Here is a 15383-nt window from a genome sequence, read left to right as displayed (position 1 = left end):
GCTGGAGCTGAGCTGTATCCACGGCCTTGGTCCTGCTCCATGCAGCCCCTGACAGGGACCAGTTTGTCAGGATTTCCTTGGGATCGGTGCTGTCAGGGCCTGCAGCGAGCAGGTTTAGATTCCCTCATCCCAGCTGGAACAAAATTCCCTGCTTTTCTGATGTGCTTGGAAGGCTTAATCTTCCCCCCCAAACACAGCTCGGCTGAGGCATCTTCCTGCTGCTCTGAGTCCTGCAACTGCTCAGAGATCTGTGGGATCCCCTCCTCTCCAACCACAGCACCTGGAAGCTGCTGGGAAGAGAAGAAGCTGGGGAAACACAAATTCACTGAATCCCCCCGGAGTGGGGATCGCTGGATGAGCAGGGAACGGCTCAGGGCGAGCAGCATTCCCAATTCCTGCCCTGGATGCAGCAGGTCCAGCCCTGGAGAGCCCTTCCATGGGAAGAAATGCTGGGATCAAGGCTTCCTGCTGCTTTTCCAGGCGAGGAATGTTCCCTGCTAAGGTCACCAGGAAGCTGACACCCGGGCTGGGAATAGCTCCTGAGCTAAGGCTGCTCAGTGCCATCATCACAAGCAGCTCTTGGCCTGCTCCTCCTGGGCGACTGAGTTTGGGATGGAGGACGTGGCCCCGGGAAAGGTGTGGAAAGCGGGATACGCTCCTCGTGCCCCGGGATGGAATAACCTGGGGAGGAGGAGGGAGGCAGGAGCAGTTCCACGCCCCGGAGCAGCCATTCTCTCTGGGCATTTGGGCCTCTAAAAGGTTAATTTCTCTCTTTATGTCCCTCTAACACATAAATCAGAATCCAGTCTGAATATAAGGTGGGAAGTCTGAAGGCACAGCTTGGATTGCCAGCTTTGCTTGGGAATCAGGGGAATTTAACGTCTCTTACAAACCAAATCAAAGACACTGAGTGCAAGCACAGGGCAGAGCTTGCTTTGTCTATAATCCCCATCAGTTATTTCTTCTGTCCCTACGTTTTTTGATCCGGGGTTTTGGATATTTTCTGCTTTTGGCTGGGACCAGAAAATCCACAGGAAGTCCACAAAATGGGATTTTCCTTGGCATCCTCCTGGTTTAAAAAGAAGCAGGAAATGAAGGTGCTGCCCTGAAGCCCTGGTGAGATTTTTCTAGCATGTCTTCCTCATCCAAGATCAAATCTCCACCCAAACCTGTGGCTCCACCCAATCCATGAAATTCCCATCTGGATCTGTGTGTCCGACACTGCGCATCACCAGTGGAGCCTTTTGAGCATTTCCCCTAAAAACAGCCGTGTTTTATGGAATGGTGGGGTCTCCATGTGCCCAAACTCCGGGACTGGATGTGGCCAGTCAGGCTGTGGGCAGCTGGGAACGCACTGGGAACAAATTCCTCATGGTGGGAATGAAAAGCAAAGGCAGGAGGGGGCTGGGAAAGGATGAGGAGTGACCCCGCTGTGTCCCACGGAGCAGGGGGGGCCCAGCAGTTTGGGATCCCCACGCCCGGGGAAAGATCCTGAGGTCTGGGAGAAGCACCCGGAGTCACAGTGGGAATGTGTTGGGCTCTTTTCCAGTGTTCCTGGCAAGTTTCGGCACCCTCTCAGCCATCCGCTACTTCCGACGGCAGGTCAGGGAAGGGCACCCCCGGACTTAACCCCGGCCACGCCGGAGCCGCTGCCCGAGGCCGGCGCAGGCAGAGGCTGGGACTTTGTTCTGGACACTGGGAGAAGCCTGGAGCCAGCACCAAGACTTCTGCGGCCCCATCCGTGGCGGGACAGGATGGCACAGGGAGCGGGACCTTCCCGGTGACAGGAACTGACGGTAGGACAGGACAGGACAGGGGTGGCTCTGCCCTTCCCTTGCACGCTCCTCGCGCCATTCCCGGGAATGCCCAGGGTCTGCTCCAGGGCACTGCTGGTCCCTCCTCCCTGCTGGAGTCGCCTGGTGGCACAGGAAGGAGCTGAGGTGGCAGCGAGAGAAAGCAGGGGAGTGCTTCATCCCGACAAAAGCTGGGATATCCGTGAAGGAGGAAAGGAGGGCTTTGGGAAGAGCTTGGCTAGGCCCGGGCTGGGCGGCAGCTCCAGGGGATGGAGGGGCCACTCCCTTGGCAGAGCCCAGCGCTCCCATGACCGCTTTGAACACTCCAGGAGGGCTCATCCTCTTGGATTTCACTCCAAGAAGTGGCAGCTCAGTGCAGCAGCTCTGGGATAAGGTTTCTGTCGCACGTGGCCACCGCAGCCCTGGCATCCAGAGGCACGGACGGGTCTGTCCCTGCGGGACACCTGCTGCAGGGACACGTCCCCATCCCACGGGGGAGGACGGGCAGGGTCACACAGCCAGAACGGGGGGAAAGGGCGGCCAGGGAGGGTCCTGCGGGGGATGCACAGGGTGGGAAGGGCAGCAGGGAAAGGGCTGAGCTCAGGGAAGTCTCAGGGAAGAGGACAGGAGGATGTTGGAGAGGAGGGAGGAGTGCACGGACAGGTTTGGCTGTGCCAATCAGCAGGGAAAGGGTCTGGATATTTGATTTATTTCCTCGTGTGCCTCCCGTCCCAGAGAGGCAGAGTTTGGCTGGGGGAGATGTGGGGTGGGGGGAGTGTGGAACCTGTGGGGCTGGGGAAGGGCTCCAGGGGCCCTGGAATGGAAAGTGGGGGCAAAAACGAGAAGAAAATGGTTCAGTCTCCCCCCTCTCCCCAGTGCCTCCCTCACCCCTCCAGGACATTATCCAGGAGGATTTTCCTTCCCTCACCAGTCTGGTAACAGCACCAGTGTGGGATTGAGCGCTCAGGGACCAGACCCACCGAGGCTCTGAGGGCAGCAATCAGCCCGGAGCTGCAGTGTGGAGCTGCCTGTGAGCTCTGCAGGAACGCTGTGCTGGCGTTTGTCCCGAAAGAGGAGAGGGGAGGTTTCCTTCCTTGTGCTGAGAGTGCCGTGAAACTTCAGTGTGTGTGTAGGGGTGGGCTGGAGGCCGTGGATTACTGCTGATAGGAGAGGGCAGTGAGACGTGGGACTGGGAGATGGATGTGGCCAGGCTCTGTGTGGGCCAGAGCAGCTGTGCGCCCACTGAGAGCTGTTCTGTGAGGAGGGCAACAGATGGAATGTGCTGGAAGCTTCTAATAAAGCTCTGTCTCATTTACTACTTCTGTGTCCGTCCCTGTGTCTGCGGGGAGCCCTTAAAGGGGTTTTAAAGGAGGATAAGTCAGTGCCCTCTGTGTGTGTGTGTGGATCCAGAACTGCAGGAGCTGACGGCTCTGGAGCCCTGGGGACACAGCAGGCAGGGGGATGGGGCTGTGTCCCTGTCCTTGGCTCAGTCCCCGTTCCTGCCCCCCTGAGACACGGCCTGGCTGTCACATGTCACCAGCAACCCGCTCCAGAGATCCCTCCTGGCTCAGGAGCCCTTGGCTCGTCCCCAGGCAGCGCCTCTGAGCACAGCAGTGAGCCCGAGGCAGTGCCCAGCAGCACGACCTCCATCCCCTCTCCGCTCCCGGATCCCTCAGGATGCTGCATCCAGGAGCTCCTGGCACTGCATCCTCAAAAAAAACCACCCTGAAACACTCCGTGTGCTCTGTCTGCAGCTCACCCGTGAAACTCTGCCCTGCTCTCCATGCCGGGTGGGAGCAGCAGCCTGGGGGGGAGACGGGGAGCAGCTGGGGGAAGTGGGAATTTCACTCCTCCGGGATTTCCTGGGGGGCTGTCCCAGGGAGCTGAGCACTGCAGGAGTTGCTGAAAGGTCCCGCCGGTGTCAGGAGGTCTGGGAGCCTCTGCCACGCTCAGCCGGGCAGGAGAGCAGCCTGAGATGTTAATGCTTGGTTTATTCCCTGACCTTTCCAGCTCTCTCCTCTGCCTCAGCAAGGCCAGCCTGCCCGGGATTTCCCGTCCGTGGCCGAAATTCGGGATTAAACCTCACAAATTCAGTATATCCAAGGATTTCTCCCTGAAAAAAAGCTGCCAGGACAGAGGGGTTTTGACCTCCCCTTTGGGGGCAGCCAGGACGCCCCCAAATTGCAGAGACCTTTCCGTGCATCCTCCGTGCCCCGAGGCTGCTCCCGGTGCCACGGGCGTGCTGGGAGCGCTGCCAGGCCTCGCTCGCCGTGCCCCGCACGTCGCTCCCTCATCTGACACCTCCCCAGTGCCAGGCACATGAAAAAGTCAGGCAGGTGCGCCCCGAGGAGCTGAGCCCGGGTCTCACTGATGCCATGAAGATTTTTTGCCTTTTCTTTTATACCCCTGTTATACTTTTTTACAGCTTCTGTATTCCCAGTGCTTTTTGCCTACATTCTTGGACTTGTTTGTCAAGCTCAGAGACTCAGCATTTTAGAGGCATCGTAGTGAGGGATCAGTGTGCCCCAGAGCCCAAGGTCCCCTCCAGAACACATTCTGTAAACCAAGATAGAACCATCCAGGGGAAGGCTCCTTGGGGAGGGGGGCTCACTTGAGCCTCTCAGTGGGGAATCTTTGATAGATCTGCTAATTAGTAACACCTAGAATGTTATACCCAATGTTGGGAGACACAGAGACACAGACAGAGACAGACTGGGCGGGGTGCATCTCGATGCACATGACCTGGACGTGTGCACCTAAGGATCCTTAAAAATAAATGCCAAGGTAAAATCCCTTTTCCCCTTCTAACCGTGTATGCCTCTTGATTTTAAGACCAGGAAAAGGCATCATCACCCCGCTGGACGCGCCGGCTGGGAGCAGGGATGCCGCTCCCCCTTTTCCCGGGAATCGGTTTGGCCGCAGCGGCTCCTTCGCTCTGACTTCATCTTGCTCCATCTCTCGGGGGTGAAACCAGAGCGGAGCTTCCCACGGGGATTTCTGTGGCCATTCCTGGCTGTTCCCTGCCCTTTGGGGGGGGTTCGATGCGGTGCCGGCCCCGGCAGAGCAGAGGGAGCGCTGACCCCGCTCTGCTCCGGTCGCTCCCGTCCGTGGAGCCGGGAAAGCTCCGCAGGTTTTGGTGGATTCTCCCACCACCCACAGGGCGCTCAGGGAGTTGCTGGGCACAGCCCGGGGCGGATCCCGCGCATCCCCGGCGCTCGGGAAGGGAGGGATGGGTCCTTCCCGAACTCTGGCTGTGGTTCCGAGCAGGAAGGGACACACAAACCTCTCCCCGAGGAATTCCCGAACCTCAAATGCCTTCGGGAAGGGAATAAAGATACAGGAACAGGCTGATTTCTGCTACACCCGTTGTTCTCTGGCAGAGAATTTCTCCCAGCTCCCAAAGCCAAAGGAGCAGGTTAAAAGCTCCACTTTCTATTGAGTTGTGGGGTTTTTTTAAATTTCGCTGTTTATTCTTTGAGGGGAAAAAAGAGTTTGGAATCGTGGCTTGAAAATCAGAGAGCAGAGAGAAATCCAACATCCCTGCTGCAGCCAGGGTGAAGGACGGGCTCGGTGGTCGGGGTTTAAGAGGTTTTTGTGGGTTTGCAGGTACCAATTTCCACTTTAGTTTAACCTGGACAGATCTGGTGCTGCTCTAAATAAACCAGTTTTTAAATCCTGAGCCTGCTGAGGAAGGTGTTGGAGGAAAAGCAGGAGAGGAGATTTCACAGCCACAAACCTACCTGGATCAGCATCCGAATAGGGAAAACCAAACCCAGGTCCTGCTGTCTGACAAACCCTGGGGAGGCTTTGGTCAAGGATTAGGGGTTTGCAGGAGTCTGGAAATCCTTGGGACACAGGGCCCCAGAGTCCCCAGGGCAACAGTGATGGGCAAAAATCCACCTCCATCAGAGCAGACGATGGCAAAGAGAGGGAAATTATCCCAGGGGATGTGCATTGGAATTGTCCAACCTCCTAGAAATCCACGAGGGAACTTTAATATCAACAGGAAGGGGACCTTCCCCTTTGATCATTGCAGGAATTGCTGTTGCAGCTCAATTCAGGGATGTTGGTGACCCCCATCAAAGTGTTCACAGCAGCTCAGGGGCATGGAGAGCTCCCAGCACATTTGAGATGTCCCCTAGCACAGTTTAGTTCTCAATAAATGGATCATTTGGGGGTTATCAGATACAAATCCTCCCCGAAACAGAGCAAACCTGAAAGAAAACAGCAGCAGCTCCAAGACCCAAACCCACACACTCCTGCACAGGCCCCTTTACAGAACTGAACACCAGCCACAGCTAGAAAATTAAACAGCTCTTCAACTCGGCCACATTTACAGTTAAATACACAGAACCCACTCAGGCTTTACATGTAAACTTTGTTGGATACCTCCTGGAAAAAACTGAAATTACAGCGGGAGACATTCAAGCACAGCGAGCTCCCGGATCGCTGTGGCTGCACCGGAGGAAGAACCAAAGCAGAGGTTTTGTCTCTGTGTTTGATTTGCAGCCTCTCGAGGGAACAAAGGTTGAGGATTTGGAGCCCCAGGTGAAAACATTTGGATTTGCCGCTGACCTTCCAAAGGATCTGGCCAAAGAGGCTGGAAAATAACAACCCTGAGACTCTGTCCTTTGTTTGTGTCCTGTCCGGGCTCTGGAGGGGTCCAGAGGGACATCCCAGCCCCCCTGGCCCTGCTCTGGTCACTGCTCTGGTCACTGCTCTGGTCACTGCGGGGCTTTGGCTCTCCTGGATTCTCTCCTGTGGGGAATTCTCTCCCCTCCTTGCCCGGACAGCCACAGGCAGCGTTTGGTGTGAGCCAGGGCAGGGGTGGGAGGAAAGGAGGGGTTCCCTGCGGGGGATTTGGGGCTTCCTCTGCAGGGCAGGCCTCAGGGAACACAGGTCACGGGCATTTCTGCTGGCTCTGCCTGCCGAGGGGCTGGGCTGTCCTGCTGCAGGTTTGGAGCCAGCACTGGCAGGAAGGAATTCTTCTGGCGTAAAGGGGAAAGAAAATCCCACTGTGCTCAGATCTGGTTGGGGTTTTTTCCCTCCACATCCTGTGCCCTAACCCTGCTCCTGCAGGAGGACGATCCTGCGGGCACAACCATTGCTGCCAGCCTTGTGTGCCAGCACGGGGCACCTCTGGTTCCTGCTGCAGGTTTGGAGCCAGCACTGGCAGGAAGGAATTCTTCTGGCGTAAAGGGGAAAGAAAATCCCACTGTGCTCAGATCTGGTTGGGGTTTTTTCCCTCCACATCCTGTGCCCTAACCCTGCTCCTGCAGGAGGACGATCCTGCGGGCACAACCATTGCTGCCAGCCTTGTGTGCCAGCACGGGGCACCTGTGGTGCATCCTGGCAGCCCCCAGAGCTCACTGGGGGAAGGTTTGGCTGTTCCCAGGGATCAGAGGGACCAGCTGAGGGCTCTGCTGCAAAGGAATCCAACTAATCCAGGCACCTTTCTGGCTTTCGAGTGGCTGCTCCCTCCGAACACTGAGCCCCTTCCACCTGAGGGAGCCAGACCCTTTTTGTCCCCGGATTTTCAGGGGGCAAAGCTGTTCTCCCTGAGCACCCCCTGGGCATGGCACTCACGCTGCTCCTCCAGCCCCACAGAGGCTGTGGCTGCTGGGCTCTGCCCCCACCCTCAGATTTAGGGCAGGACCCCTGGACCTGCTAGGGGAGCAGAGCAGGGCTCTTCCCTTCACATCCCTGGGCCCCTCATCCTGGAGGGAAGCCCAGTGAGGGAAGAGCCCGGGGGCTTTCCCGTGCCTGGAGCACCCCTTAGACCTGGTAAATCTGCTGGGCAGGGGATGGGGAGCTGCAGGGGGTGCCCAGCTCCTTCTCCTCGGCTTCCCACAGGTTGTCGTAGCTGAGGTCGCTCTGGAAGCTCTGCAGCTCGGCGTAGTCGTGGTAGGACGAGGAGTCCCGGCAGGGGCAGGCGGCATCGGCCAGGCCGTAGGTGCCACCGCTCCCATCTGCAGGAAAACGGAGAGGGAACGGGAAAAAGGGGTCAGGGGGGAGTAAAATCACAGCGCAGGGCTGGGCAGAGCAAGGGGAGCGTGCCTGGAGCACGGCAGGAGCCCCTCGGGGTGGCAGTGGAAGGCAGGCCAGGTGAGCCCAGGCACAGGGCAGGTGACAGAGTCGGGGGAGCAGGAGGGATGAAGGGATCAGCTCTGAAGGGCGTGGTGGGCAGGGAGCAGCCCAGCAGCTCAGGGGTCTCACCTGCGGGGTGCAGCGAAGGGCCCAGCCGCTCCTCTGGCAGGGAAGAGATCTGGAAAGAGAGGGAGGATGAGCTGTGCCATCCTGGGACGCTGCCCAGCAGGGAGTCAGCCCCATCCCTGCTCCACCAGGACGGCCCCTGGCACTGACCAAAGGGCTCAGAGCCCTGCAGGGACCACCGAGGCAAACTGGGACCCGGGGTTGCTCCCCTGCACCCCCTGAGTGTCCCCCTGAAGCCCCCGAGTGTTCCCCTGCAGCCCACAGCGGAGTTTGCAGCCTCACCTCGCCCAGGTAGGAGCCCTGGGCCGGTGCCCGCAGCTGGAGCCGGCGTGAGGTGCCCGGGGTGCTGTAGGTGGGGGCTGTGGGCACCTCCCTGCAGTTCCAGTGCTCCAGGGATGGGTGCTGTGGGGCTGGGACCGCCGGGTTCCCCTGGGCTGGCCCCGTCTGTCCGTGGCACTGCAGGAACTGCAACCAAACCAGCCCCAGGTTGGGTCCCGGCTGTGGAGAGCTGGGAAACGCCAGCCTGGTGCTGCCCACCCCGAATCCAGCCCTGCTGAGAGCACGTTCAGGCCAAGCAAGGACTGCTCTTTGTGCCCTCCCCACAAATTCTGCTCCGTCCCAGCCCTGGAGGCCTCAGATGGGAGAGAGAGGATGGCCAGGGGTCATTCCCAGTGACCCACAGGCGCGGTGGGAGCTGGCCAGAAGCGAAGGCAGGAGGATAAAACCGGCTGAAGGGATGCAGGAGGACAGGGAGCAGCCAGGGAGGACCCTCGAGGGAAGGGGGGTCACACCAGGGTGGAGGATGACTCAGAAAGTCTTTTCCCAAGAGATTGTCACAAGCAGAAACGTGGCCTTCAGCAGGCACTCGCTTATCACAGCTGGAAGGTTTTTGGGGGTGGGCAAAGTGGTCTCTGGCTCTGACTCATCCCCACTTCCCGGAGCCTGGCTCACATCTCAGTCTGTGCCTCTGTCTGGTGCTTTGTGGCTCCTCCCTGGGTTGTTGTGATCAGACAGGGGAAACCTGTTCCCCTCGGTCCTGGAACTCAGCCCTGGAGTTTCCCCATCCCTGCTCAGATGGCAGGAAAAGAAATGGCCCCAGGCACAATTCCTGGAGCCAAGGGCTTGGGTGCTGAGTCAGGGCCAGCTGGGAGCACTGGGGGAACTGGGAGTGTAGGGATCACTGGAAAGGGGGAGCAGTGGCTGCTCCAGGGAGCTGGGAGCTGTGGGGGGCTGAATTCCCACCCAGCTCCATCTGTCCAGCCCCGGGGCAGGATGGAAACAGGGACAGGGCGCTCGCAGCTCATCCCCAGGAGGGGTTGGGGCACGGAATCTCCCTACGAGTAAAATCCCAAATGCTGCTCATCCCTGTGGGATGACGGGGCTGAGTCCTGGCTGTGCCAACGAGGGAAATTCCTTAAGGAACAGTCACTGAGGGTTGGGAAAGTGGCATCACGAACTGAGAACTGATGGAGACATGCTGGAAAACCCTTGGGAGAAGAGGCTGTGTCCCATGAGGCAACAACCCTCCTACGCACGGATTGCCTCAGGCATCGGGGCCCAGCATCCCAGGGCTCCATTGCCCCACCTGCCATGTGCCACCTCCCCTTCCACAGCCCCTTTTCCCATGGAAATGGTTTCACACCTCCTCTGGAGCACCTGCCTGGCCCCCTATCCCTGCCAGCAGCACTGGCACGACGAGGTGAGCCTTGCTCTGCCCAGGCAGGAAGATCTGGCCTCATCCCATCCCATCCCCATCCTGCATCCATCCCCATCCCATCCCCATCATGCATCCATCCCATCCCATCCCATCCCATCCCATCCCATCCCATCCCATCCCCTCCCATCCAATCCTCCCATAGTTCCCATCCCATCCCATCCCATCCCATCCCATCCCACGTGCCTCCCCTCACCCTGCCCAGCTCCAGGTGTGCCGGGGGGTGCTGCTGGGGGCAGTGAGCTGCGTAGGGCTCGTGGTACACCGGGGACTGCAGCTCCCCATTGGGATTTGCAGGGATGAGGCCGCAGCCGCTCCTCTCGGGGTCCTGGTTGGGCAGCTGCTGCCCGCTGCTCTTGCCCTTGGATTTCCTGGCGCTGTTCCCCCGGCGCAGGTCCTGCGTGGGCAGCGCCGTGCTGGGCCAGCTGGGCTGTGCCAGGCACTGGAATGAGAGGACAGGCCCTGGAGCTGGCGCTCCTTTGGATGGCAACACGCCTGGACATCACTCCGGGCTCGGGAATTGCCACAGGCCCGCACTGGGCCCTGCCCCACGCGCTCTGCCATCCCTGGAGAGCAAAATCCTGCCTGGCCATCGCCTCCGCCCACCTGCAGCTTTGATTTGGGGATTTCCCAGCCTTTGAACCCTTCTGTGATCTTCTATAATCCCCAACAGCCCCTGGGCAGGGCAGAGGACTGGGATGGGACTGGAACTGGGACTGGGAGGGAACTGGGATGGGATGGGATCCCTCAGCAGCATTTTCCCTGCTCAGCACTGACCAGGCTGAGCCAGGAGCAGCCCCAGCTCCGGGCAGGGATTTGCTCCAACCCCCCAGCAAACACTGCCCAGCCCCCAGACAGCTCCCTCTGCTCAAAGGCAGCTCCAACCCCATCCCAGGGGATCCCCACGGGCATCCCAGGCTGTTTTGGGGTTCACTCACGTGGAGAGGCTGGGAGTAGCCAGGGGAGAGGGGCTCCTCGAGCAGCCGGCCCTCGGGCAGCAGCAGGAAGGAGTGTCCGTCGGGCAGGGAGCCGCTGGGCTGGGACAGCTGGGTCAGGGTGGTCACTCTCCCTGCGGACGCCCAGGAGTTGGTGCGGCCGTCAGAACTGAGGGATCCTCTCCCGCTGCTGGTGAACTGCACGGGGACAAGAGCACCCTGGGGAAGAGCTCCCTGAAACGGGGGCACAGCCCTGCCCAGCCCTCGTGTCCCTGGGGTCTGGGCTGTGTCCCCATGGCCAGCAGTGGCCCGGTGGCTGTGCTGGGGTGTGGGATGTGCCTGGGTGTGGGACATGCTGCTTATGGGGCTGAGTGTGGGGTGGCCGAGGGGAATGAGGGGGTGCACAGCAGGAAAAGGGTGCCAGGCACCCAGCCCCATCCCAGCTGGCAGCGTGGGTCTCCCATTCCTTGCAGGAATCACGGGATATTCCAGCTTGGAAAGGACCCACTGAGTCCAAAACCCTGTCACTGTCCTTGTGCCAGTGCCTCACTGCCCAACCCTGTCACAGGCCGTGTCCAGCCTCTGCTTTTGAAGGAATTCAGTGTAATTTTTGCCTCTATAATGTCCTGTAGGGCTTTAAATAATTTCCAGGGATCAGCAGCTTGCTGGCAGCTTCGAGCAGAGCCTGCTGTGCCACAGGAGTGTGACAGGAGTGTCACAGGAGTGTCACACGTGGCCACGGATGGGACAGCCACGGATTCCCACCCAAAGCTGCAGCACTCCTTACCTGGCTGGGGTATGGGGGCTTTGACCCCGAGAAGCTCTCGGACCCCGAGAGGGAGGAGTCGGCGTTTCGGAACTGGGCGGTTTTGAGGCAGTAGAGCCACTCCTGGTAGTCCTGGTAGCTGGGACAGGTCACTCGGATGGAGTTGATCAGGCGGCCTGGAAAACATCCCCCACTGCTGATCCTGGGCTGGATCCCTCAGAACCCCACGGGAGCCCTCCTGCTCCATCCCGCCCCGCGTTCCCTGGGATCTGGAGGTGCCGCTGCAGGGAATGCTCTGCCCTCGGTGCCCCATGCAGGAGCTGCTGTGGCTCCCGGCCTCTCCTGCCAGGGCACAGAGGGTCCCAAATTTCCAAGCAGGGCAGTTCGGGGAGCCTGGCTGCCCACCAGGAAGGTGCCACCGCACCAGCCCCGAGCCGCCCGTGGCTGTGCCAGACACCCACCTTCGATTAAAAAGGAGGTTTTGTCGTTCTCCTCAAAAAGCACCTGGAAGGCGTTGAGTGGGAGCTCTCCCTGTGGAGAGAGGGGCAGGATTGGGATCTCGGAGCCCAGCAGGGCTCCTGCCCGTGCCATGGGGCACAGGGACACCATGGGGAGCTGTGCCCTGCTCTGGGGTGAAGCTCTGCTCCCACAGGGGCTGTCCTGCCAGGGGAGCCAAAGGGCTTTAGGAGCCTTCAGGAGCACAGGGGTTTCAGGCTTTAGGAGTGCAGGGTTTTGCTGGGAGCACGAGGAGGGAAGCCCCCAGTGAGGATGGAGCAAGCCCAGCTCCTGCTTTGTGCTGGCAGCTGCCCCTAAGAAATGGCCTTTGGCAGCTCTGCTGCTGCTGCTGCTCAGCTCTCCTGCACATCCCAGCAGGATTCCTGCCCCCTCCTGCACACCCCAGCGAGGCTCCTGCCCCCAGGATGTGTAGGGCCGGTGCTCCATCCTCCCCTTCACAGCAATCCCCGAGGGTGCTGAGACACCCTCTGGATAAAAGTCCCACCTCAGGAAGCGCAGCAGCATCCCACAGATAACTCCAGCAGCTCCCCCTCGCTGGTTTCCACCTTGCCCAGGGCCTTTTCCCACCGGAGGATTGGGGTGAGCCCCATCCCAGCCCCTTCCCTGCCCCACACGCTTGGCAGGGGCAGCTGCTGTGGTCGCTGTGAAGCTGCGGAGCAAAAGGGGCCGGGCTGTTCCCTCGCCCAGCCCCAACTGCGGGCAGGGGAAGGGAAGGGAAGGAAAAGTGCACTCGAGCAGCCCCGGGAGGAGGCTCCCGTGCCCTGACACGCCTGTGGAAAAGCAGGTTCCCAGTGTCACAGGCTGGTGAAACAGCCCCTGGAGCGCGGCCCCGGCACCGTGGGAAGGGAACATCGCCTGGGAAGGGAACATCGCACGGGGCAGGTTTAGGGTTTCAAAAGAGATGAGCTCATGGGAGAGCCCAGCCCAGGCCCCCTTGCGTGGTGCCCCATTCCCAGGCGCTGCAAACAACACGCTCCCGAAACCAGGCTGTGCCCGAGGTGTGTCCCAGCGGCTGGAAAACGCCTTCCAGCGCCGCTCTGGGATGGGGAGAGCTCTGGCCGGGAAGGAGCCTCCCGGGAGATGCTCTCCCCGGGGATAACCACAGCAGCGTTCCGCAGGATGCGGAGCCGCGTGGAGCAGGAGCCCGGCGGGTTCCCGGGGCATTTCGCAGCCCTCCAGCTCTGCAGGGCTGCTTGGGGCTGGCTGCCGGCTCGGTGACTCAGGGCTGCGGCAGAGCAGCAGCTCCGGGGTCACAGCCAGGGCGCTGCTCCTTCCGGCACGTTTGTTCCAGCACAGGAGAAGCAACGAGCACAGGGCTCGCAGTGATGCTCGAGCTCACAGAATCTCTGCAAGGGAAGGGCAGAGAGGCCCTCGAGCATCGCCGAGCCCAACCATCAACCAGCACGGCCGTGCTCGCGCTGAGCCGCGGCCCCAAGTGCCACCGGGGATGTCACCAGCTGATTTTAAGGCCATTCTGGCTGCTCAGTGCCACTGGCTGCCCGTGCTGAGGCTCCAGCACTGCTCCCACAGACAGACACCCCAGACACCCTCTGGCATCCCTTGGGATGCTGCCTGTCCCTGCTGAGACAGAGGGAGAACGCTGCCAGCGCTCCCCTCCCCTCCCGTGCCCTTCCCCACAGCACCGGCTGCGCTGCCGGGCTGCCCCCGGCTCCCGAGGGGTTCCCTGGCAAAGGACCAGAGCAGCAAAGCCCCCTCAGGGGCACTCTGGGGCTGTGCCAGCCCGTCTGGAGCAGGAGGGCCGGGCTGGCTGCCAGCACAGCCTCCCCCCTCCTCCTCCTTCTCCTCCTCCTCCTCCTCCTCCTCGCAGAGACGCAGCTTCCCTGGCAGGCAGCTCCTTCCCCCTGGGCTGCCGGAGCAGGCCGAGGTGTTTCTCATGGGAAGGGATCTTGCACCATCCCTGTGCCTGCTCCTGCCAGCTGGCACGGGAGGCGGCACGGGGAGCGCAGGTGGAGGGGAGAGAGCGGCGGGATGCTCCCAAAGGAACTCACCTTGAAACAGAGGCCACTGGGCTCCTCAGACATGATCACCAGCGTGGAGGGGTAGAGCACCAGGAGCCGGTCGTGCTGCTCCTTGGGAAGCAGACAGGGAGAGGGTTGGATCCCTGGGAACAGCCAGGGCTCGGAGCTGGAGAGCCCTTGGCTTTGTCCTTCTGACAGCAGCCTGGGGCAGGGGCTCTGCGAACAGCTGAGCTGCTTCCCTGAGCTGGGAGAGCCTTTGGGGAGAACAATCCACCTCCCTGCATCAGGAGATGGCTTTGGGGAGAGCCAGGCTGCTTCCCTGAGCTGGGAGATCCTTTGGGGAGAGCCAGGCTGCTTCCCTGAGCTGGGAGATCCTTTGGGGAGAGCCAGGCTGCTTCCCTGAGCTGGGAGATCTTTTGGGGAGAGCCAAGCTGCTTCTCTGAGCTGGGAGATGGCTTTGGGAAGAGCCAGGCTGCTTCCCTGAGCTGGGAGATGGCTTTGGGAAGAGCAGTAGGAAACCTTTTTCCCTTTCTGTGTGGGTAAAACACCCCTTGGGAGCTGCTGGGTGGGTGGCAGCAGGGAGGCAGGAGCCTGCACCAGCGACTCCACCCATGGATCCATCCATGGATCCATCCCTCCCTCCACCACTCCCCGGAGCCGTGTCCTACCTGGAAGGGCAGGTGCTGGAGCTTCACCTTGGAGATGCAGAGGATTTCTCCCAGGGATTCCCGCTGGGTCCCTCTCCAGTCCTGCACGGGCAGGTTCTGCACGGACCAGCGCAGCTCCTCCTTGCCCCCCGGGCTCTGCTCCCAGCCGCTCTAGGTACAGCACACACTGACCACAGGCCTTCCCCGGGCACAGCCAGGCTGTGGCCCACCTGGGAACACTTTCTTGGGGTGGCAGGAGTGGGGAAGAGGAAATAAACTGGGCAGGAGGCGGTTTTCCAGCTGGGAATGGACAACCATTCTCCATACCGAGCGGCACCTGGAAATGCCTTTCCAAGGGGGATGTTTCTGTTTGGCAAGTGGGAGATGGAGGCAGGGAGGGAATTAAAACACCCTCAGAGACTGGGGGAGACAATCTCTTGAATCTGGGCCTGTTTTCTGGGCCTCCTCCAGGGGTTCTGCAATCTCTGGGCGGTTGCACAAGAACCCAAAAGCGTGAGAGCCTCTGTGAGCCAGGCCCGGAGCTCCGACCCCGCAGAGGTTGTGCTGCTGGTGGCACCTGAGGGTGGCAGCTCCTCCTTCCAGCACATCCACCTGCCAGTGGCTCTCAGACCCCTCTGGGGAGCTCTTTTTGCACCCTTTTCCCCCAGGAAAGCCCCCAAAAGTGAGCTCCAAAGAGAATCCATGCCGGGGTCCCAGCTGGGAGCTGGCGGTGGGACACGTCCGCGGGACACCCACCTGGGACAGCAGGGGCAGGGCCAGGCTCCCTCCACAGAGCTGGATCTGCTTCTCCAGGTGGTAC

At 60.6% G+C, this 15383-nt stretch overlaps 2 protein-coding genes across 2 annotated transcripts in view; one reads left to right on the top strand and one right to left on the bottom strand.

The window, feature by feature from the left end:
* Positions 1 to 3111, top strand: part of PERM1 (PPARGC1 and ESRR induced regulator, muscle 1) — a 5432-nt gene extending 2321 nt beyond the window's left edge. Inside the window, exon 3 of the mRNA XM_017744100.1 lies at positions 1550 to 3111. Within this exon, the coding sequence (XP_017599589.1) occupies positions 1550 to 1629 (80 nt within the window). The 3' untranslated portion in view covers positions 1630 to 3111. The remainder of the gene's footprint in view (positions 1 to 1549) is intronic.
* Positions 3112 to 6943: 3832 nt separating this feature from the next.
* PLEKHN1 (pleckstrin homology domain containing N1) overlaps positions 6944 to 15383 on the bottom strand; it is a 20427-nt gene continuing 11987 nt past the window's right edge. The window contains exons 6-15 of the mRNA XM_017743970.1: positions 15320 to 15382; positions 14585 to 14734; positions 13947 to 14027; positions 11883 to 11952; positions 11443 to 11597; positions 10659 to 10853; positions 9917 to 10162; positions 8289 to 8471; positions 8010 to 8058; positions 6944 to 7762 (exon numbers count right to left, since the gene is read on the bottom strand). Of these exons, the coding sequence (XP_017599459.1) occupies positions 7569 to 7762; positions 8010 to 8058; positions 8289 to 8471; positions 9917 to 10162; positions 10659 to 10853; positions 11443 to 11597; positions 11883 to 11952; positions 13947 to 14027; positions 14585 to 14734; positions 15320 to 15382 (1386 nt within the window). The 3' untranslated portion in view covers positions 6944 to 7568. The remainder of the gene's footprint in view (positions 7763 to 8009; positions 8059 to 8288; positions 8472 to 9916; positions 10163 to 10658; positions 10854 to 11442; positions 11598 to 11882; positions 11953 to 13946; positions 14028 to 14584; positions 14735 to 15319; position 15383) is intronic.

Source organism: Corvus brachyrhynchos, unplaced genomic scaffold, assembly GCF_000691975.1.
Source record: "Corvus brachyrhynchos isolate BGI_N302 unplaced genomic scaffold, ASM69197v1 scaffold68, whole genome shotgun sequence".
Taxonomy (NCBI): domain Eukaryota; kingdom Metazoa; phylum Chordata; class Aves; order Passeriformes; family Corvidae; genus Corvus; species Corvus brachyrhynchos.
The sequence above is the reverse complement of the archived record's forward strand: the minus strand, read 5'-3'. Positions and strand labels throughout refer to the sequence as shown.